The 22,140-nt window shown below is 24.0% G+C and overlaps 3 protein-coding genes and 1 long non-coding RNA gene across 8 annotated transcripts in view; 2 read left to right on the top strand and 2 right to left on the bottom strand.

The window, feature by feature from the left end:
* The window catches only part of LOC107993691 (uncharacterized), a 59,553-nt gene extending 56,324 nt beyond the window's left edge, over positions 1 to 3,229 (bottom strand). For both annotated transcript variants that reach the window (XR_009832985.1, XR_009832984.1), the window contains exons 1-2: positions 2,955 to 3,229; positions 2,459 to 2,587 (exon numbers count right to left, since the gene is read on the bottom strand). This is a non-coding gene — a long non-coding RNA (uncharacterized LOC107993691). The remainder of the gene's footprint in view (positions 1 to 2,458; positions 2,588 to 2,954) is intronic.
* A 3,931-nt stretch (positions 3,230 to 7,160) lies between these two features.
* Positions 7,161 to 11,043, top strand: LOC107993680 (kanadaptin). Its single transcript, XM_062086244.1, has 6 exons — positions 7,161 to 8,036; positions 9,109 to 9,383; positions 9,491 to 9,633; positions 9,803 to 9,963; positions 10,035 to 10,400; positions 10,514 to 11,043. Exons 1-6 carry the CDS (start codon positions 7,305 to 7,307, stop codon positions 10,889 to 10,891), a joined length of 2,055 nt encoding a protein of 684 aa, XP_061942228.1. The 5' UTR covers positions 7,161 to 7,304; the 3' UTR covers positions 10,892 to 11,043.
* A 270-nt stretch (positions 11,044 to 11,313) lies between these two features.
* LOC107993678 (uncharacterized) lies at positions 11,314 to 13,276 on the top strand. 4 transcript variants are annotated; one of them, XM_062086246.1, is made up of 6 exons: positions 11,314 to 11,458; positions 11,598 to 11,852; positions 12,269 to 12,412; positions 12,496 to 12,605; positions 12,683 to 12,809; positions 12,900 to 13,276. In XM_062086246.1, the coding sequence occupies exons 2-6, from the start codon at positions 11,804 to 11,806 to the stop codon at positions 12,980 to 12,982; spliced, it is 513 nt and encodes a 170-aa protein (XP_061942230.1). In that variant the 5' UTR covers positions 11,314 to 11,458; positions 11,598 to 11,803; the 3' UTR covers positions 12,983 to 13,276. The 4 variants fall into 4 exon arrangements, with proteins under 4 accessions (XP_061942230.1, XP_061942232.1, XP_061942229.1 ...); XM_062086248.1 differs by having other exon boundaries at positions 12,686 to 12,809; XM_062086245.1 differs by having other exon boundaries at positions 11,375 to 11,852.
* LOC107993677 (roundabout homolog 2) overlaps positions 13,265 to 22,140 on the bottom strand; it is a 49,336-nt gene continuing 40,460 nt past the window's right edge. The window contains exons 7-11 of the mRNA XM_062086243.1: positions 21,533 to 22,054; positions 20,238 to 20,468; positions 19,739 to 20,077; positions 17,588 to 19,625; positions 13,265 to 17,504 (exon numbers count right to left, since the gene is read on the bottom strand). Coding sequence (XP_061942227.1) covers positions 17,326 to 17,504; positions 17,588 to 19,625; positions 19,739 to 20,077; positions 20,238 to 20,468; positions 21,533 to 22,054 — 3,309 coding nt within the window. The 3' untranslated portion in view covers positions 13,265 to 17,325. The remainder of the gene's footprint in view (positions 17,505 to 17,587; positions 19,626 to 19,738; positions 20,078 to 20,237; positions 20,469 to 21,532; positions 22,055 to 22,140) is intronic.

Here is a 22,140-nt window from a genome sequence, read left to right on the forward strand (position 1 = left end):
AAAATGAATTAAGAATCAGATAAAATATTTTGAATATTATATTTCAGTCATACATCAACTAAATAAATTTAAAAAAAAAAAAACAAGATAAGAAATGAATTAATAATCGTTTAATGAAGAATAACTTTTTCAAATTTAGATTAAACGATTTAATTTTGTCATATTTAAAATCAATTAATCATTTTTATTTTATAAACAGAAAATAATAATAATAAGATAATACAAAAAAAGATATTCAAGAATTTTGTTCATCCTGCTTTTAAAAAATTTATATTCAAATCAATTCAATAACTTGCAAAATGTGATGAAACTCTACATAAGATGAAATGTTTTGCAAAAAAAAGTATTATAAATAAATAAGACTGAACTAGCATATAGCTAAAACATATAAATACTACAATCCAACTAATATGAATTATAGAGAATCTGTTCAAAATAAAAAAAAAAGAGAACTAAAATTTTTTAAATAGAATAAAATAACAAAAAAATAAAAGATATATTATACATATAATATAATATTGAAATAATAAAGCATAGTATATTTCTATATTTCTATATTAAGGTATCATAAAGTGTTACAAATAATAGCATTTATTCAGAAATCCTGAAAAAATGTACTTTAAAAAATGAAAGTTATAACAATTGAAAAAAATGTTATTAATAAAATAATAGTTAATAAAATTATACTTTTGTTGCGAAATAGAATGTTTTCATTCCATTCTGTAAATGAAAGCATTGATGTTTCTGAAATCAAAAATCTCTATATTTTATAAAGATTATTATATTATATCTCTATATATAAATGAAGGAAAAATTCAAAATATTGAATTTTTTTAAAATGAGAGAAAACATAGTAGAATATTTATATAAATAATTTGAGCATTCAATAATTAAATATGATTTATCAGTAAATAATATTATTGGAATTTATATTGATAATACAAACATTAAAAAAATAAAATTCATTTGCTTTCCGTTTGTTGTAACGGAATAAAAAAAAACAATATTTTCTTTGCATATTTTTTTACAAATATTTCGAGAGTTAAAATCGATTGCTGATTATATGCAAAAAATTTTAAATTTTATCCTTTATAATATATTTAAAAATCATCAAAATTCGTGAAATCATTACTCATCAATAAGTTAATCTAAATTTGTAATAAACGAATCGAATTATATCTAAACGAGATATCTAGATATTTTTAAGTTAAATTAAATTTATTTTTTTTTATAATCATATTCATTTCTATATTTAATTAATTTGTTAACATATAAGTAGAAAACATTTATTAACTTTATTAAAAAAAATATTATTTAATTTAATTTGTTATTTAAATATATAACTGAATTTATAAATATTAAATAAGATATACTTTTTCATTAATATATGTATAATTAAGGATTAAAAAAATAAATTAAATGATGGCGAATAGAATAATTTTTTAAAAATAGAATATTTATTTTCTTTTCTTTTTTTTTGTGTTCCATTTTTTGATTATATAAATATTGTATATTTTCATGACAATAAAATATTACTATGAAATAATTGCATGTATAGAACATTATATCCAAGAATAATTACACAAGCATTAAAATCAAACTAATATTTTTTTTATTTTTATTAATATTTTTTTTTATTTTTTATTATATTTTTATATTTTTATATATAATATGTTAAAATTTTGAATATTTTATACATATACCAAAAAAATAATTTATTTCAAAATGAATAAATTTTTATAAAAAGAAAATTTTTAAAAAAAGAAAAAATGTAATACTTTATTTATAATAATACTCTATTTCATATGAACTATGAAAAAAATTAAATTATTTTAAAAATGATTGATTTATTAGTACTTTACTAAAAATACATATTACTGTCAATTAAACTATAATACTTAAATAAAAATATTTTGTCTATTAATTGCTTAATAAATGTTTCATAATTTTTTTCTTAAATATATATTTTCTTATATCTTTAAATTTATATATTTAAAATTAAATTGAAAAATTAATTTTCTCATAGCTTTTTATTTTTCCTATAAAAATTTTTATATAATTTGTTTTTAAAATTTTTAAAAATACAGAAAAATATTTTTTTGTAAGATTATTTTAATATAAACAAATTTAATTTTAAACATGTTATTTAGCTTTTTTTTACATGAAACTTTTATGTTAATCACTTGAGATAAAAAAGAAAATAAAAATAAATAAATATATTCACAATACTTCATTTTCTAAATTGTTCAAAACAAATTCCAAAACAAAAAAATTATAGTCAATTATGAACATTATTAACAATTATAAAATTATGAACATTAAACCACAAGACTGCAAGATATAATTAATTATTGCAGAATTGAAGCATTTTTATATTACAGCATATTTTAAAACATACTATCAACTACAATGAAATTAAGAAGAATTAGAATTTTTTTAACACAAATAATATACTTACTGTGAAATGTAGTAACAGTATGTTAGTACATAATAATAAAATAACACTATAATATAAAGTTCTTGAGAATTCTTGCTCTATGATTTGAACCATTTGTTATTTATTTTATTAGATTTCTGAAAATCTTAACTGTAAGATAAAAAAGTATCTCACATGTGTATAATTGTATCACAAAAAACACTAAATATAAAAGGTTATGATAAGTTATGACAAAATATGATTTCAAATTAAAATAAGACACATTATTACATATATATTTAATAATGTAATAAAACTTATTATATTATTACATTTATATAAAAAGTATAGAAACTAAAATATCATTTTATCAAGAATTTGATAATCTAGATAGATATATTTTTACATTAATGAGCATTTGAAATCATATTAGTATGTTCTTTTTTTATATTATATTAAATATAATAAATTTGTTTAACAATTTTAATCAATTTTAAAATATTTAAATTATATTTGAAATTGTTTTTTTCATCCTTACCTTCCTGTTAACGTGCTCTTAACTATAACGGTCAAGAACGAAGGACATTATATAGATGCGAGAATTGGAACATGGCGGCCTCAACAAGCTTTCTTATTAGTTAGTCATAACTGAATTTGAAACAGACAACCAAACAAAGGCTTTAGATCTTCAATTTGACATCTCACTCTAATTTAAGAATAATAAAAAGGAAAAACTAAACTAGAATATTAAGTCGTTAAGAAAGAGAATATTTTTTTTTATTTACAAATACAAAGGCTTTAAATGCTTTTGATTTTTAGTATGACTTATATTGTATAAAATATAATGAATATACATACTATATAATTGTGTATGTCATACTTATTATATACATATACATCTATACTACTTATATTCTAACATATTATAATATACAAAATATAGTCTAATTTTTCAGTGATGAAATATGCTTTAAATTTGATGTGAAGTTTTGTACTTAAAACGCAGGCTTATATGTAGAGTATTGAGCTATCTTTTTTAATAATGATAAAATTCTTATTTTTACGATTTATATGTTTTAATATTTTTTTTTTTTTTTATTCTTTTTATATTAGAAAAAATGTTATGATAGAATATTTGATTTGAGGAATTCCAATATTATTTTTAATATATATGAGTTTAAGAAAGTAAATTCAATTTTCTTAAGAAAGTAAAACTTGATTATTTTAAAAATATAATTTTTTAATCACTTTTTAACTACTATATTCTATATAGTGAATATTCTATATATAATGAATATTCCGAAGAATGCTTCACATTTATACATATATTTTCTTATTCCTTTGTTATTCAATTCTTGATAGAAAAACTGCTAATAGTTATTTTTATATTTATTTACTTATAATTTAGTATGTTTTGAGAAGTTGAGATTGATAACAAATCATAAGTATGATCGAATAGAATCATAATTTTTTATTACTATCATAATATAGACTAAAATATTTGTTTCTTTCAAAAGTTTCTTCTTTATATAGATAGTATTTATATCTTACTATATTTGGTTTTTTTAATGTTAATCTAAGTCTATTAAGAATATTTTATTCTATAGTTTTCTAGTTATCTGATAATTGCCAGTTTTCATCATTTCTTTGTGTAAAAATATGATAATATAGATTATTATTCAAGTTTTTATTATTATTTGTTTTGTTTTTTTTTTTAAATATTTATTGATTGATCTTTTTAGTTTAATTGGATTGTTCTAAGAGAATTAGTTCAGATAATATAGTTTTATATATTGGTTGATTATATCTATTATCATTTTAAGAATTATTGCTTTTGCTGTGATTTTTTTGTTCAAACTTATGGATATAATTATATTTATTTTCAAGCATATGTAAATTGCTCCAATAAAGATGTATATATGTTTACATTTTTCATTTCTGAATTATCAATGAATATGTATATATATGAATAATGATTTTTTATCATATACATTAATAAATATAAAATTCAACTATCTAGAATATAACCATGAAATATTCATTATATATTGAGCAATATTAACTTGATTTTTATAGAAAAAAATTATTATATTAAATGCAATTTGGTTTTGAAATTAATTTGCTATTGGTTATATATATATATATATATATATTATATAAATTATATTATTCAAATTAAAGAAATTATTAAGGAATCTATTGGAATCTGTATTTTTTTTCTTGGCATTCAAGAAAGACTAATTTTTTCTAACTGTTTATATAATTTGCTATTGGGCATATTACAAGTTTTACATTTTTTTTCTTTGTAAATGTTTTTATAAATATTTTACCATATTGTAAATTTGAAATCTTGAAAGCATAAATATTGTATTTTATGATAAAAATAACGTATTAAATTTCTTTTAAATTTCTTTGCCTTTGAAATTGGAAAAATGATATTGCTATTGCTTTTTATTTATACAAAATTATTGTTTTATAATTTATTTTATAATTCAAAAAATGAAATTATTTTAAAAATCATTTCTCTTAAAATCAAAATGATATAATAGTTTTAAACAGATATCTTATTTGCTTCCTTGCTTCTAAATTTTTTTATTAATTTAGATCAACAATAATATCACATTCCTATCAAAATTTATATACAAATTATTTATTATTAGTTAATTTCTAATAATATAGCAATATATTCTTCTTAAAAAATATTCTTTTTAAAAAATATTTCTTTTACTATATCTTTTTTTTTCCTTTCTTTTTAAGTTTTTCATATTCACTGTATGAAGTTTTGATATGTTATGTTTAACAATATTACTATGAAAATGCTATTATAAAATATATTTTTCTTGTAAATATTTTTGTATTTCTGCAATTATATTATGAAATTAAAATTTTGAAGAATATTAAAATGTTCTTTAATATTGCAGAAAATATGTTGTTATTTATATAAAACCTATATAAAATTCATTATTAATTCATAAGTTTATTCCGTAATTCAAAAAAATATATTTAAATATTTTTTTTTTAATTCAAAATGATGCAGTATTAGATATATGTTTTATTTATTTTCTTTTCTAAATTAACAGTATTAGTAAAATTTAATTCAATCATTGTATTATCAAAACTTATATATAAACATTTATTATTGTTTAATTTTTAATATTATAATAATTAAAATATATTTAACTTATTATTATTTATTATATTATAATAAGTAAAATATTTTATTTTATTATAATAAATAAAATATATTTAAATAAACACATTGCAATTATTTCTATTTTATCTTTTATTTCTCTTTATTTCCTATTCTTTATTTTTTAACATATGAAATTATGATATCTTATGTCTAGTAATAATAATAATAATCTTGCTTTGGTTGTTATGAAGATATTATTACAAATTTTATATATTTATAAATCATAGATATCTTCACATTTCTATAATCATATTGAAACATCAGAATTTTGTAAGAATTTCAAAATACTTTTCTTTAAGTTTTTTTGGGATATTATAGAAAATATGTTGCTATTGCTTCTTGTTTATATAAAATTCATTATTAATTTATTATATAAAAAATTTATTTCACAATTAAAATTTTATATAATTATTTTTAAAATTCTTTTTTTTTAAATTCAAAATAATATTAAATTCATATCTTATTTGTTTCATTTTTTAAATGAACAGTATTAACAAAAATTTGCTCCAAAAACAATTTTTATTACCAAAGTCTATATAGAATAAGAAAAGTATAAGAAAAGTATATATAGAATATTTATAATTAATTTATAACATTAGTAATAATATGTTCTAAAAAAAACTAATTGATAATTATTGAAAGGAAAAATTAATTGAAATTAATTAATAAAAAATTAAAAAATTAATGAATATATTTAATGTACAGATAATAAAATATAATCTGAAATTTTGAATCTCTATCTAAAATTTTCGTCCATTTCATTTTATTGCCAAAATTACTAAAGTAGAAATAAATCTTTAATTCGATTATTTACATATTTATATATATTATTATTTCTCAATTTTATTTATCTATATAAATTTATCTATACAAGTCAAATTTTTATTATCATTACCTTTGTAATTCAAAAATTATAATTATATGTCACAAGATATTAAAAATCAATTATTCAAAACGAAAAATAAATAACACAAGCCAATATCTCTACTTTTTGCTTTTTGACCACATGCACATCTATGAAAGTTTTTTTATGTCAATTTTATAATTATATTATTATATATTTATAAACATATTTATATGTTTATGCAATAAATAATTTATATTCAAAGTTTGAAATACCTCTTCTTACCATAATCATAAACCATAATCAAAAAATTATTAATTTATATATAAAGATTTTGTACGAATCTTCGTTTGTTAAATTTAATAAATTTCTTTTATTCAAAAATTTCGATACATCAAAATCTCTAAAAAGTCAATTCTTTTCAAGATGAAACTCAAATTATCGAAATTCGATTATAAATATTCAATTATAAATATTTCTAATTTTAAAAATAATTTTTAAAGTAAAAATATTAAATATTTATTATTTAATTCTTATCCATATTGAAATTTTGAAATTTAAAAAAAAATATATCCTAGAATTATTAAATATCATGAGATCATGAAGAAGAATTCATTACGTACATCCATAAAGTTAAAATTAAATAACTTAGATGGCACAGTAATCGCATTATTTTCTCTAAAGTACATTTTCTATTTTATATTTAATCTATGATTATACATAGTTGAAGGATAGTTTAAATCTTATAAATTTAAAATTTGGTTAGGAAAATTCTTATGCATTTTAAAAATTTGATAATTTTTTAAAAATTTTAATATTTGCCTCTTTTTTGTTTCTTATGTAAAATAAAAATGGAAACTGGATCAAACAAGTTTGAATCAAGGAATTGTTTAAACGATGGTGAAGAAAATATACAAAATGACATAAACAATGAAAAAATATCTGTTAATAAAATGTCTGTTTCTTCTGATACATCGGAAAAAGATACAAAGATACAAATAAAAGATAATATCGTAACTTTTAAGAAACCAACTGTATTAATTGGTCCGAAACGTTTTGGATCGATACATAAAATTTCAAAAACATCTCTTTCAACAGATACATGTTTACGTGAAAATAATGATGAAAATCATTCAAATCATGACAAATCTCAAGAACATTTACAAGATTGTTCATATATAGAACCACCATGGGGAGGAAAGCCAAAAGAAAAGTATAAAATGGAAGTACTAAAATCTGGTGTCATTGTTGAAACAATTTCACTCAATGAACGAAGTTTTTATGTTATTGGACGTTTACCTTCGTGTCATTTATCACTTGCACATCCTACTATTTCAAGATATCATGCAATTTTGCAATATAGATTAGAAGAAGACAAAGACAATGATAAAGGTTTTTATGTATATGACTTAGGAAGTACTCATGGTACTTTTTGGAATGGAAGTCGTATAAAACCTAATATTTATGTAAGAATACGTGGAGGTCATATGCTCAGATTTGGTTGTAGTCAAAGAAAATATATTTTACAAGCTCCACCAGAAGATGTAGAAGAAGAATCTCAATATAGCTTGACAGAACTAAAGGTATTTATTATTTAATTTAAAGACTAAATTTTGATTCATATTATTTTTTTTAAATTTTTTTTACATAATCTAATTATTAATAAATATTATGAAATATAATAGATTTTAATATTGAAATATATTTATTTAAAAATTATATTTTGTTAAAGTTTAGTTTAATTTTATTATATAGTTAAATTAATCCAAAATTTTTATTTATATTTTTTTTGTTTTATATAATGTGATAATATATAATATTTCATGCATAGAAAATAAATTTTTAAAATGTTAGTGATGATATAAAGTTTAAAGCAGATTCTAAATGGCATAAATGATATTAGCATACAATTTCTTGAAAGAATAGTTTTCTGTGAGTATTTTTTTGAAAATATTTATTTATGAATATTTACTTTTGAATATAATTTTTTTATAATTACAATTTATTCAATTTGCCAAATTCTAAAGAAACAGCAATTACTTGGAAAAATCATGAATATGATTTTTTTATGTTTAAATAATTAATTGTCGTCAAGAATCAAATTATAGAAAAAATGAGTAATTACATAGAAAGTATGGTACTTCACTGATTTTGTCATTTTAATGAATTTAAAGTATATATTTTTAATTATATCTTCAATAGATATAAAATATGAAACTAATATCATTATCATTGCAACAATAACTTTAATCATTGTAATTTATCATTATAATTTCATTCAAAGGTTGCCTTATATTTTATTCTTGCATTCTGTGAATTCTAAAAATCTCTAATACCTAAAAGATAAATTTAAATATAATAAAGTATAATAAAGTTTGTATAATAAAGTACTGCAAAACTTTAACATATTTTAAATAATTAAATAAATAAATTTTAAATAAATTAATTAAATAAATAAATATTAAAAATCGTTATATTTTGTCTGTCTTTATCAATGTCTGTAATTATCAAATTAAGCAAAAAAAAAAAAAAAAAAAAATTGAAATAAAACAATATTCTGAATCAAACTTTAATTAAATTAAAGATTTATTTTTTTAATGTTTTTTAATTGTTTATTTTGAAAATAAATATAAAATAAAACAAAAAATATTTCAGGAAATGAGAGCATCTCAATTGCAAAGATATCATGAAAAAGAGAAAGCTGAGGAATCCATTGAAGATAAAGAAAGTGAAGGCATTGATTGGGGAATGGGAGAAGATGCAGAGGAAGAAACAGATTTACAAGAAAATCCTTATGCTTCATTTGCAGATGATGATTTAATTTTAGAAGATCCTAAAAAAACTCTAAGGGGATGGTTTGAAAGAGAAGGGTATGATCTTCATTATCAAGTAGAAGAAAAAGGATTTGGACAATTTCTATGTTGGATAGAGTAAGTGTTTTATATATATATATATATATATATATATATATATATAATTTATATATTTTTAATTATATTTATAAAAATATGTTAAATAAAATATGGAAAATATTTAGTCTTCCTACTGAAGATATTGTTGGCCATTCAATGAGAGCAGAAGCTCTTGTTAAAGGTAAGAAGAAAGAAGCAGTTATACAATGTGCACTCGAAGCCTGTAAAATATTGGACAGATATGGATTATTAAGGCAAGCAAATCATGGTAAGAACAATATTATATAATTTTTATAATAATTTATTATAAATTAATATCTTTATTAATAATTTATTATTTTTTCTTTGTGTATTATTTGTTATTGAAACATAACTTAAAAATAACTTATGAAAAAACTTATAATTTTTTCTTATTTCATTTTGATTAATTCAATTAGAAGCAAGAAAAAGGAAAACAAGAAATTGGGAAGCAGAAGATTATTATGATTCGGATGAAGATAATTTTTTAGATAGAACTGGATCAATAGAAAAAAAACGTGAACAGAGAATGCGATTAGCTGGAAAATTAGAGCAAAAAGTAGAAACATATGATTCATTAGTGAGTTGAATTGCATTATTTTCTATTTTATAATTTAAAAATATAAAAACAAAAATTTTATTGTATTGTAGCTTAAAAAGCATAAGGAAGTTAAAGAAAAAATAACACATTTATCAACTTCAATTCAAAATTGGCAAAATGTAAATACTACAAAAATTGATACAACTGAAGAGGATGCATTAGATGCTTTTATGTCAAGTTTAAATTCGTTTGCTTTAACTAAAAATGATATTGCTAAAATGAAGTTGGAATTACAAAGTCTTCAAAAAGAAGAATCAAATTTAATTAAATTATTAAACTTGACACAGCCAGCAAATTTACCCATTCTTTCTTATTCTAATATGAATCATAATACAGATGCAAATATGACTGTTATAAAAAAAATACCCTCTGAAACAAAGAAACTTCATCACAATTCATTAATTCGTCGTAAAAAGGTAAACAAATATTTATTTTCAATTTCATTTAGTATTATTTTTTATTATATATATATACATACACACTTCTATTTATATTATTTATTATTAATTTAAATAAAATAATTATATAGGAAAAACAAACAAATCAACATGAAAATACACTTAATAAATTACATGTAGAAAACATAACAGTGGAAACAGAATGTATAGAAGAAGTTGATAGTGATGATGAATCAACTTCTAATTCATTTCATAAAGAATTATGTAACAAAAATGTTGAATTGCAACAGTCTAATAATACTATTGTTACTGTTAAAAATGAATGTTCTGAGGAACATGAAGAACAGCACAAGCATAAAACACAAAAAACTCAAGTAACAAAGAAACATCAACAAAAGCAACAAAAAATATATTGTGATCAAGATACAGATAATTATTCGACATGGATTCCTCCATCGGATCAAGCAGGAGATGGAAAAACAAGTCTTAATGAAAAATATGGTTACTAAAATTCAATTTGATTAATAATATGTTAACTGGATAATGTATTACATTATAATATTTTTTAAATTATGATTTTTATTAATTAATATTGTAAATATTGTATAATATTTATTATCAATGTACGATATATTATAAATATATAGTATTATATGATATATTTATTTTATAATAATTTATTATATATACATTATGATTGAAAATTTAAAATTAAAAAAAAGTCAGATTAGAATTTTGTTAATATAGTAAATTTTTTCATATAAAATTTATCAATGTAAAGTAAAATTAAAATGTAAGTAAAAGTAAAAATTATTATTGATATTTATATTATATTATTATATTAATACAAGATTCTATGTATAATAATATAATGATTGTAAAATTTCAACTAGAAATGTATATTTTAATATAAATGGTTAAGTTTCGATATTCGATATATTAATTGATTGTTACGTATATTTCGATATATCGATCGATTTTTACGTTTTATTATTACATTTTGTGATTCATGATGACGTTTAGAATAATGATTGGATCACAAATGAGGTTTATGTATAGATAAAATATTAAAAGAGGTGAAATAGAAAATATATAAATTAAGTGATCAATATTCTTTTTGCTCTTTATATATTTATAACAATTTTTTAAATTGTATTACTAATAATTTAATTATCAATCTTGTTGATTTATAAACAATTATAATTTTTATTACAGTTATAGATTTTATTAAATAAAATTCAAGTGAACATACAGTACAGTTATAATTGGATAATAACAAGAACATTTTCATATTATAAACAAACTTATTAAACACTTCATTGTAGTGTTTATTAAAACTGGTTCAAAAATCTCTATAGCTTAAAATCTGTATATATTATTATTAAAATCACAGGTAGAAAATTACGGAGCAGAAGTAAAAAATGGATTATTCTAACGGAAATGAATTTGAAATATCTTATTTTAGAACAAGTACGTATATATGAAAAATATATGAAAAAATATACAAAAACATAACCTAAACATGGACTAAGATTTTTTTTTTATTAAATTTCACTTATTATTAATAAATATTAATAATAAAAAAAAGAATTTAATTATTCTATATTTAATTTATTCTATATAATGATTTTATTATTAAATAATTTAGATTTTTTATTTAGTCGAAAAAGATTTTAATTAAATATTTGATCTTATATTCTTAAATATAAAAAAATATAATTATATAAAATAATTTGTTAATTATTAATTATAATTATTAAATTAACTAATCAAGTTAACATATTTTCATATAAATTTTAATCTTTGAATCTTTTAATTTTTTAAAGTATTTTAATTATATTTTAATTATATAATTTAATATAATTATATCTTAAAAATTGCCATAGTATGGAGTGCTATTGCATCTATTGGGTGGTATTTAATTGCAATTGGAATCTCATTTTGGTTTGCATTTCCTTATATTCGAGAGAAATATTTAAATTGGAAATTAAGAAGGGACGAATTGGAATATGCAGCAAAATATCGTAAAAGTAAATAAACATACATATTATTATCTAAAATATATAAAGAATATAATATATATAAAAATATTTAATCTTATTATTATATATAGATCCAGATCTCTTGCAAGCAAGATTATTAGGTTTGGAAGCTTCGAGACAAAGGATGCAAGAGGAATATTATCAAAAATGTGCCATGTTAACAGAAGAAAAAGGAAAAGAAGTAAATTACAAATATTGATTTTAAATATGATGAAATATTTTTTAATTATTAAAAAAAATATTTGTTTTATATTTTAGCAGAAAGAAAAGATAAAAGAAACATCAAAATTGACTTTGGACAGCAATGTCTTAGATTTTAGACTAGGAAAAAAAAATAATGATTTACCTCCTTTTACAGAGAAGAAACATAAGTCATTAAGAGAAGGTAAATAGGTATATAGATAAAATTAAATGAAAAATATAAAAAATAAAATCAATAATTCATACAATCAATTATTACATTTGCTAATTACAGAATATAATCCATTAATGGGTGATGGTTCTAGAGGATATCGACCACCTAAGCGCACTTGTTGCGGAAAGGGAGGTTGCGGGTAATTATATGTGAACTTAATCAATAAAATTTGATATTCTATTGATGAAACAAAATTATAAGTAATTATTAAAATATTACGTTTTGTTATAATAGAGTTATAAACTTATTAAATATAAATTTTATGATACTGAAAATTATTTTCCATTTTCCTCTTTGTTATTTTGCTTCAACTTAAGTTAAAATAAAAGGAAATAGGATAAGAGGAAATATGTACATAATTTTTTTTTTTTGCTTTCATTAAATTGTCAGAAATCATTGTCAAAAAAGTTAATAAAATACACGAATTTTCAACGTCACTTTTTCTTTGTTTTTATTAATAATCGTTACTCGTATATTATGTAACGTTTTCGTATATCGTTTTATATGTATATGTAGTACTTGACAATAATAATTATTACTTTTAAATTATCTACATTTGTGCGCGCGTGTTCGCCTGTATGCGTATGTTACTAGTCTGCATCAATTTTATTAGCATTATTTTTCTTTTCAATTATGATCAAAATGGACAATCACTCGCGTTTGTCTCATAATAAATAAGTTATTGCCTACGAAAACGCTTACGAACGAACGATTTCTGTTTTTTTCATGCGCTTTATTTACAAAACGTAAAGAAGATTTATGCTAAATCACTTATCAGCCTTTGTGTTTAAATTTAGACCTAATTGTAAGACCTAAAAAAGATGCAAGTAAGATTAAAACTTGTCGAATCGCCTTGTTCGGAACGTTTTATTAGATCTTTCGATCTAAAAGTTAATGATATGACGATTAGTGCGATGTGACTACAAAATATTTTGTTATTCTATAATGTCGATAATTTTCATCTGCCATAGAACAAAATGTCCAATTTTCGACTATTCAGCTATTGGCAGTGATTGATAAATCACTTACGAAAACTTCGTAAAATTTCTACGAATATAATTCAGTTCGAGAATTACATTCAATTTGGTTATATTTCACAAACGGAAAAACACTGATCTGTTTCTCAAGCATTCCGTTCTCTGTTTTAATTTTCCGTTCCTTGTTAGATAATTTGAATGGTTAAATGCAGATGAGCGCAAGAACAAGCGTATAAGCATAGGAGTAATTTACATAGAAATTAATTAAAGTTATGGACAATACAAAATGATAAAAAACAATAAAACGATGATACGTGGAATTGAAAAACGAGGTTGTATTATTGGTGATAAGAATAAAATTAAAAATAAAAACGGACACTATACGTGGAAAAAAAAAAATTCATATGTAAATCCCGATCCGTACGCGATCTTTTTTATTTTTGTCCAACTCGAAGGAGGGTTACGCGTAATATGATACAAACAGTATGAACCATCGTAACAATCGTGCAAATATGAGAAACTATAAAAATAACATCATTACTTTTTTCGCTTCGCAAATTGATAGGATGGTTCAGAATAACGCCAAGAATCGTTCACTCGCGATTCTATCGCGTAACGAAAGTATCACGAATTGTCGATCTTGGACGCGAAATATTTTCAGTATCTAAGTAAGTAACTACTATCGATCGAATTTTCCCATATCGCGGGGAATTTCGAGTGCGAATTTATATACAGATTTGGAGGTGTTTGTTTGTTCTCCCAAAAAATCTATGTGCCTATAGAACGACCATTTACCAGTCATTGAAGTCCGACGAAGTTTGGCAAACTCAGCGTACAATCTAAACAGACTATCAGAGATAGTTCAGATATTATTACGGTGAATACTTAAAATATACGTTCTACGTAGCTACGTTTCTCTCTCTCTCTCTCTCTCTCTCTCTCTCTCTCTCTCTCTCTCTCTCTCTCTCTCTCTCTCTGTCTCTCTCTCGAATTTTATCGTTAACATTCTACAAAAACGAATGTTTTTTTTTTTAATTTGTTAATTATAAGTTTTTTTTTTTGTTTTGCTTCTCACCTTTCTGGATGGATTATACTTGTATCTATACGTGCTACGGATTTACCAATTTCATTTGCGAATCTTCACTCGCGCGAATAATTTATACATATATCTATATTACATCAAATCATATTTCCACATTTGATGTACGTGGTCTTCCGGAATTATGACATTCGGCAGTGCGTTTAATGTTTCGTTATTCTATTTTGACATAACATTTGTTAATAAACGTTCAATGACCGCCGACTTACAATCTTTTCTTGCTTAAAAGAATAAACTAATTTTAATGAATTTGAGCGATTATTACGACGAGTGTCTTTTACTCTATCTCAATTTATGTTAAATATTATTAAAACTATCGTTACATTGCCTCGATGAATTTTTTCGCAACATAAAGAACAGATCGAAAGAATCGAACTAATAACTTGATTTAATTTGAAATTTTATATTATTCAAGATTGTTTTAATTTTTGTATCTGTATTTTTTTTTATTTAAATACGATTAAAATTGGCGAATGATCATACATAGATTAATCATTTTGATTACATGCCACATTTTATATTTATTTTATTTGGATGAATTGAACGAATGAATTGGAAAATCTAGATCAATACGGATTTTTTATTTTTTTGAGATTTTTGGTAAAAGACATTGATCGATGATTACTCTTGACTGTTTCAATTGCTTATACCAAAAAATTATATAAAAAAAAAAAAAAAAATAAGCTTGTACACGCATATATACACACGCACATAAGCGCATGTATGCACACATTCATACATTCATACATACATACATACATACAAAAATTGCTCGATATGATATAATACTTCTTGCGCATCAGTCATGATTTCAATAATTTTTTGCCGCATGTACCCTTAAGAGCTATACGTATCGTTTAAGAAAAATCACGTGGCGATTGCTTCGCATTCACGTGACGAAGTTATAGAGTTTTTCTTACCACTTAGGAACGTTATATTCGAAAAATAATACAATCGCGCGAAATGTTTGAGTGGCGAAAATCTAAAATCTCTGAAAAATAAGTCACGCCACTTAGATTAATGAAAATTATCGCACGTGTGTACGCCGGATCATATTTCATAAACATTTCCTTCTCGTCGTATGTTTTTGCATCCTATCCGCTTTTGTGTCAAATCTTATGGTCGTCCAATGTGTATATTTTCTATGGCAGTGGATATATATATTGAGCAAATAAAAAATTGAATAACTGAAAAAAATCGTTCGTTATTTCTTATGATATTTATCGAAAATATCGCAAAAGTATTATATATGCGCAGTCACATTGAAACGTAAAATTCACATTCATTTATACTAAACTTAATAAAAGAACTGATAATTATTGGGAATAAGAATAGCATTGATTCCAATAACCTTAAAATATATTGCCAATATTCTGAAGAACTTTTTTTTATATACATAACTGTCCGCTTTAGTTCCAAAGATATTTTATTTGAATTAAATTTGAATTAGATTAGATATACAAAACTATACTTTCAATTATTTAAAACCTTAGATATAAAAATAGAATATTTCAAAACATATTTTCAAGTTTTAAGTTTTTGAACTTATGGCTGCATTAAAAACATAAATGAATAAAATATTATAATACATTAAAATATATATACATATTTAATATTTATTTTTTAACATAGGTAATAATTTAATCTAATTCAATCAATAACTTTTATTAATTAAGTAAAAGAAGATCTAAATCTAAAATGAAACTTCTATTTCATTTTTTCATAAATTAGTACTAATTAAGCTAAAAAAATATGGATAAATAGATGCAGATATCCACATTAAAATCAAATTGTAATATAATTTAATTCAAATTATAATAACTTAAATAAATTTACATAATTTTAATAAAAAATTTTTGTTAATAATTGACATTTTTTGAAAAATAGAAATAATTATTCTTTTAAGAGAATTTTGATCTTTATAATACATATTAGAACTAATTCCTCTGAACTGTGTACATATTTATTTATGATACACAATATAAAAAATATTTTTCTGATATCTTGGAAACTAAGGTGGAGCAATGATTATATGAATAAAGAAAACTTATTCAAAATGTTAATCTTAACAACATATTTCAAAGTTATTGATATCGCTATTATATTCTTTTCAATAATTACCATAACTTATGCAAATGAGATTAAATAGATCCACCGGGAGGAAAAGATAAAATGAAAGCAGTTCATAGATAGAAAGAAAGGGAAAACGCGACAAGGGTTAAGGAATATCACGGTTAACAGTTATTAATGTTTGGAAATATTGAGGACGTAATTAGCCCGCAAAAGGTACTTTAAGACTGTTCGCGATATTGTCGCGCGAGACGGCTACGATTCGTTGCGATCGAAGTCAATTGTTTCACATTATTTCACATTGGTAAATATTACCAGGGATCGATTCCATTTCATAAAATTAGCCATCACGAAAGTCGGCCGGCCGACTACACTCTATAGGAGCATTCGAATTTCCACCACCTACAAAAACGTTATTCAACTTGTTGTATCTTTGACTTCCAGAACTGCTGACTGTATTCGAGGCTGAGGAATTGTGCTGAGGATAGCCGCCGATTCTCGAGAAGCTAGGCACTTTATCTAAAAGAGAATAAAAGAGATATCGATAATTGAATCTTAGGACGAGAGACAAAAATATAATGATAAATTTATATAATGCCAACCTTTTCCACGGTTATGCCTCGACCTTTCTTGCGAGCTAACGCTTCCAGATTGCCTCGGGGGAATACAGGAATAATTACTATCACCGCTACTATAAGTCGGTGATGCAGTTCTAGTATTTCTTCTACGTGGGCTCCTGCCATTTCTATTTCGAGATCCTGTTTTACCATGAAGACAATTCACCGATGACGAAGCGAATTGATCGTTGTAGTCGATCGTGTTCCCATAGAGGCAACTAGATTCTGAACAGGAACAACAAATATCCGAGTGTGCGTTTGAATCGCAAGATTTCCTATCCCATTCATCATTCTCAGGCTGATAATGGTTCTCCGTTGGATAGTTATCTTCATCATTTCGTCGATAGATTTCTTCGTTTGCCATCGATCGTTCCGATCGAGAATCCGCTCGATTTACATGACTATATGTAGAATCATAATCTTCTAATGGCGAATCATTTCGTTGACCATACAAAAGAGAACCACTTTCATATTCGTTTTCTTGATTTCCTTTATACGATTCATAACAATCGAATGACTGTGGAAATATAGGCAGTGCTGGTGGATTCGTTTGTGGGGGCAAACTTGTATATCTACTCTGCTGATGAACATTGTTTTGTGAATTTTCGAAAGATTGCGATTGTTGACCCGAACTATTCCAAATTGTATCCGAGCCTCCTAAATTATTCATTACCCTAGTTGGTGGACTAGGCGGACTTTGTGAATTTCTCGATCCAGAACCGGAACCAGATCCACCGCCACCGCCACTACCACTACCACCGCCACCACCACCACCACCACCTCCGCCTGCACTTCCAGAACCTAAACCAGAGCCAGAACCTGAATTCGAGCTCGTATTTAAACCTAATCCCAAAGCTAATCCTGCACCCGCCATTAGATCTAAATCATTTTGCCTTTCAATGCTTCTCTTCCCTAGATGAGGACTAAATGCAGTTTGATGTTGATATTGTTGTTGTTGTTGCTGTTGCTGTTGATGCTGATAATGATGCTGATGCTGATATTGATGTTGAATTTGATGCGGATGATGGTGATGATGATATTGATATTGATGTTGGTGCTGATGATGCGTATGCGAATGTGTTCTGGAGGAACCGAGCGACCCTTCGAACGAGGGTGGATGTTCTGGTGGTGGTGGTAGCATGTCGCACCAATTTGGAGGTTGATTCTCATTTGGTAACGGCATTCTATATTGATGACCAGCTCTTCTTTGCGCTTCTGCATTATCATCTGCATTATAAACGCTACTTGCATTGTCGCTGCTCGGAGACACGGTTGATTTGTTTCTATCTAAATTTGAATCTAAACTGGAATAATCGGGCTTGAGACAGGAATCACTAGAATTCGATTTTCGACCGGTGGTTTCTACCGAATCTGGACTACGAGCAGGCATGCAAAGTGTAGTCGTTGCGTATGGTTCTGGTGGCGCTTGCAATTGTTTTCGAGTATTGTAAAATGTTGTTAAATTAACCTCAGCATATTCTGAGCCAGTCATTCCAACGATTCCCGGTGGGAGACCGATTTGATTTTGATTACTCAATAGTTTCGTTTCGCAATCCTTATCAGTGGAGGATGCTTGGAGAGTATTAGTAGGTCTCCAACCACGCTCCAGCCACAGAGTATCTTTATTTAATTGACAAATGTCATTAGCTGTACCAACAGGAACGTTCAAGTGACCGAGTTGTTTACTCATCGCTTGTCTTCGTCTAACGTAAACAGCGCCCAATAAAGCGGCAATAACGGTTAACACAACTGTTATCATTAAAATCAAAAACCAGGTTTCACTAACAACAGAAGCGTTTCTTTGACTCGGATCCGTTCGTGGTGGCAACTGTGTTAATTGTCCTGGATCCATATTTAAAACAGTTGGATTGGAAAACGGTCCTTGACCCACGCGAGTATATCCGGCAACACGTGCCGTATAAAGACCACCTGTCGTCAAACTGTTGATAATCACTGACGTCGTCGATGCATTTAAAGACATCTGTCCCAAAATCTTGTTACTACTATTGCTCTTGATTTGAATCTGGCGAAGAAAAATAATTTCAACTGGATTGATAGGAAAGCATAAAAGAATATACTATTTAACAAATAGTTGAAAATGAAAAAGAAAATCCAACATTCCATTCATTATTTTACCTTATATCCTAGTAATTGTCCGTTTTGTGTACTTTTCGGCGGAGGAGACCAACGAACGAATGCTGATGTAATATTTATCATTCCGACATGAACATTTTCGGGCGCCCCGGAAGGTATATCTTCTAGTGTAGTTGCTAGTTTTACATTGCTCGGCCTCCCTTCAATAGTCTTGAAAAAAGGAACTAGAAAAAACTCGTAACGCGTGTATTTGTTTAGGTTGGTCAACACATAACTAGTTGCTCCGGCGTTCAGCACAGTGACCATTCGATATTCAGGTTTCTCGGATACTTCACGGTATCTTATATACAATCCTTCAACCAGATCAGCTGCTCCAAGTATCTAAATGTTTATAGGACAAATACAATATTGAGAAAAATTAATCGCAATATAAGAAAAAGATGCAAGATTTGAGAATGTGAATATTTTAATAAACTTTCGACAAACAACATATATAGTTTCAGTGTTATTTCAACAATCATTTTAATATATATTTACTTACGTCCCAAACAATTTTCACACTGGTGCTACTTAAAGGCTGAACATCCTTCAAGTAAAGAATCTCACTGTTAAGACGATCTCTTGCGCGAATCAATTCAGTTTGAGGAATCGCATGTTGATCAAGATTTGTAGTACGTGCAACGTCCGAGAATGGACCAGGAACAGAAAGACCTTGACTATTTCGAGCACGAACAAGAAATACATAACTCGTATCGGGTGTGAGATTTGTTACCTATAAAAAATAAGATTATGTTATTGTAAAAATTGAAATAAGAAGATAGAATTGTTTTTTTAAATCTAATATATGTATATCTATACTATTATCATTGCTATTATAGATATATAAGTATGATTACAACTACAAGCAATATCATTTTAAAAATTTAATTTCAATAAAAAAATAATAATATTTACTTATATATATATTTTTAATCAATGAATTATTATTTGAAAAGATCATTTTTTGTGATTGAAATAACTTTCAATCAAATTTCTCTTCTGTAAGCTTATCCAATGTTAATTTTGTAATCTATATTTTTAAAGATTAAAAAAATTTTGCAATATAAAAATAAATAATAATGTTTTGATACTTTAAAAAAAATATGATTAAATGGATTAATATCAATTACATTATTTAATTTTTTTTACTATTGCCTTTATACATCATTATAATAAATAAGAACTTATTTGGTAATTTGATTTTATTTTAAATATATTATATTAATATTATATATATTACTATTATATATTATATATTATTTTAAATGATTTTTTCCAGTAACAATTATAGAAATTTTTTTCTTAAATTATAAAAAATAAAAATTTAAAAAAATTTTATCTAATATTAAAAAAGTTCTCTATTATTATAATAATACTGAATATTATTCAATAAATAGTATTATATTAATATCCATCATATCTTATATGAGATTATATTGTTAAATAAAACTAATAATTAATTAAAGCTAATAATTTAATAGTTTTATTATTGTATTATCTTATAAAGTTTTTTTTAATAAATGTTCAAAAATTATTTGTTTCCATAAAATTTTTTGAACGTTACAGATTTTAAAATATTTTGTTCCATAAGAAGAAAGATATAGAATGATTTCTTAAAATCTTAACGATAACATTTCTTTTCATAATAATTTCATAGAATAAATAAATATTTTCTTAAAGAAAATATATAATATAGGATAAATTTAGACAAATTCAAAAAATGAAAACTAAAATTTCAATTCCAATTCTATTATTAGGTTTTTAAAACGATATTACTTAATACATGCATATTCTTACAGTATAAATATCATCTGTTATTTCTGTTCCAGCGACGATCCAGCTGGTCTTTGGATTTGTAGCAAAATATTCAACTGTATAATCGATTATCTTGCTAGCACCTTCGTGTCCTGGACTCCAAGTGAGCGTGACCGTACTACTAGTAGTATTTACTATTCTTGGTTTACTTGGACTTTCGGGAAGTGCTGACACATCTGGTATGATGCTATGATAATTTGCTCCGGGACTAATCGTTAAACTAGCTATCCACGAAGTATTCCCAGATTCGGAAGATGCAACGCATTTATATATTCCGCTATCGCTTAATTGAAGATTTTTTATAGAAAGAGTGCCGTTGCTAGCGATTGTAAATTTATTATCGCTACCGATTCGTACAAGTTCGTCCTCTTTATACCATCGAATTTTCGGAGTAGGTCGTCCAAATACACGACATGGCATAGAAATATCACTCTTCGGAGGTAATGTTTGATTCGTAGGTCCGATCTCGATTACAGGTGGTGGAACTTCTTCAACCGATGTAACCTAATGAATATTTTATATCAATTATCATGGCGAATATCAAAAATATAAAATTGAAGATTGGATCAATACGATCAACGATAATGAAG

The sequence above is a fragment of the Apis cerana genome, linkage group LG16 (assembly GCF_029169275.1).
Source record: "Apis cerana isolate GH-2021 linkage group LG16, AcerK_1.0, whole genome shotgun sequence".
In the NCBI taxonomy this organism is placed as follows: Eukaryota; Metazoa; Arthropoda; class Insecta; order Hymenoptera; family Apidae; genus Apis; species Apis cerana.

Coding starts and splice junctions, on each gene's coding strand:
- LOC107993680 (XM_062086244.1), top strand. CDS start 7,305: ATGGAAACTGGATCAAACAAGTTTGAATCAAGGAATTGTTTAAACGAT. Junction 9,384..9,490: donor CAATTTCTATGTTGGATAGA/GTAAGTGTTTTA, acceptor GAAAATATTTAG/TCTTCCTACTGAAGATATTG. Junction 9,634..9,802: donor ATTAAGGCAAGCAAATCATG/GTAAGAACAATA, acceptor TAATTCAATTAG/AAGCAAGAAAAAGGAAAACA.
- LOC107993678 (XM_062086246.1), top strand. CDS start 11,804: ATGGATTATTCTAACGGAAATGAATTTGAAATATCTTATTTTAGAACA. Junction 11,853..12,268: donor AATATCTTATTTTAGAACAA/GTACGTATATAT, acceptor AAATTGCCATAG/TATGGAGTGCTATTGCATCT. Junction 12,810..12,899: donor ACATAAGTCATTAAGAGAAG/GTAAATAGGTAT, acceptor TGCTAATTACAG/AATATAATCCATTAATGGGT.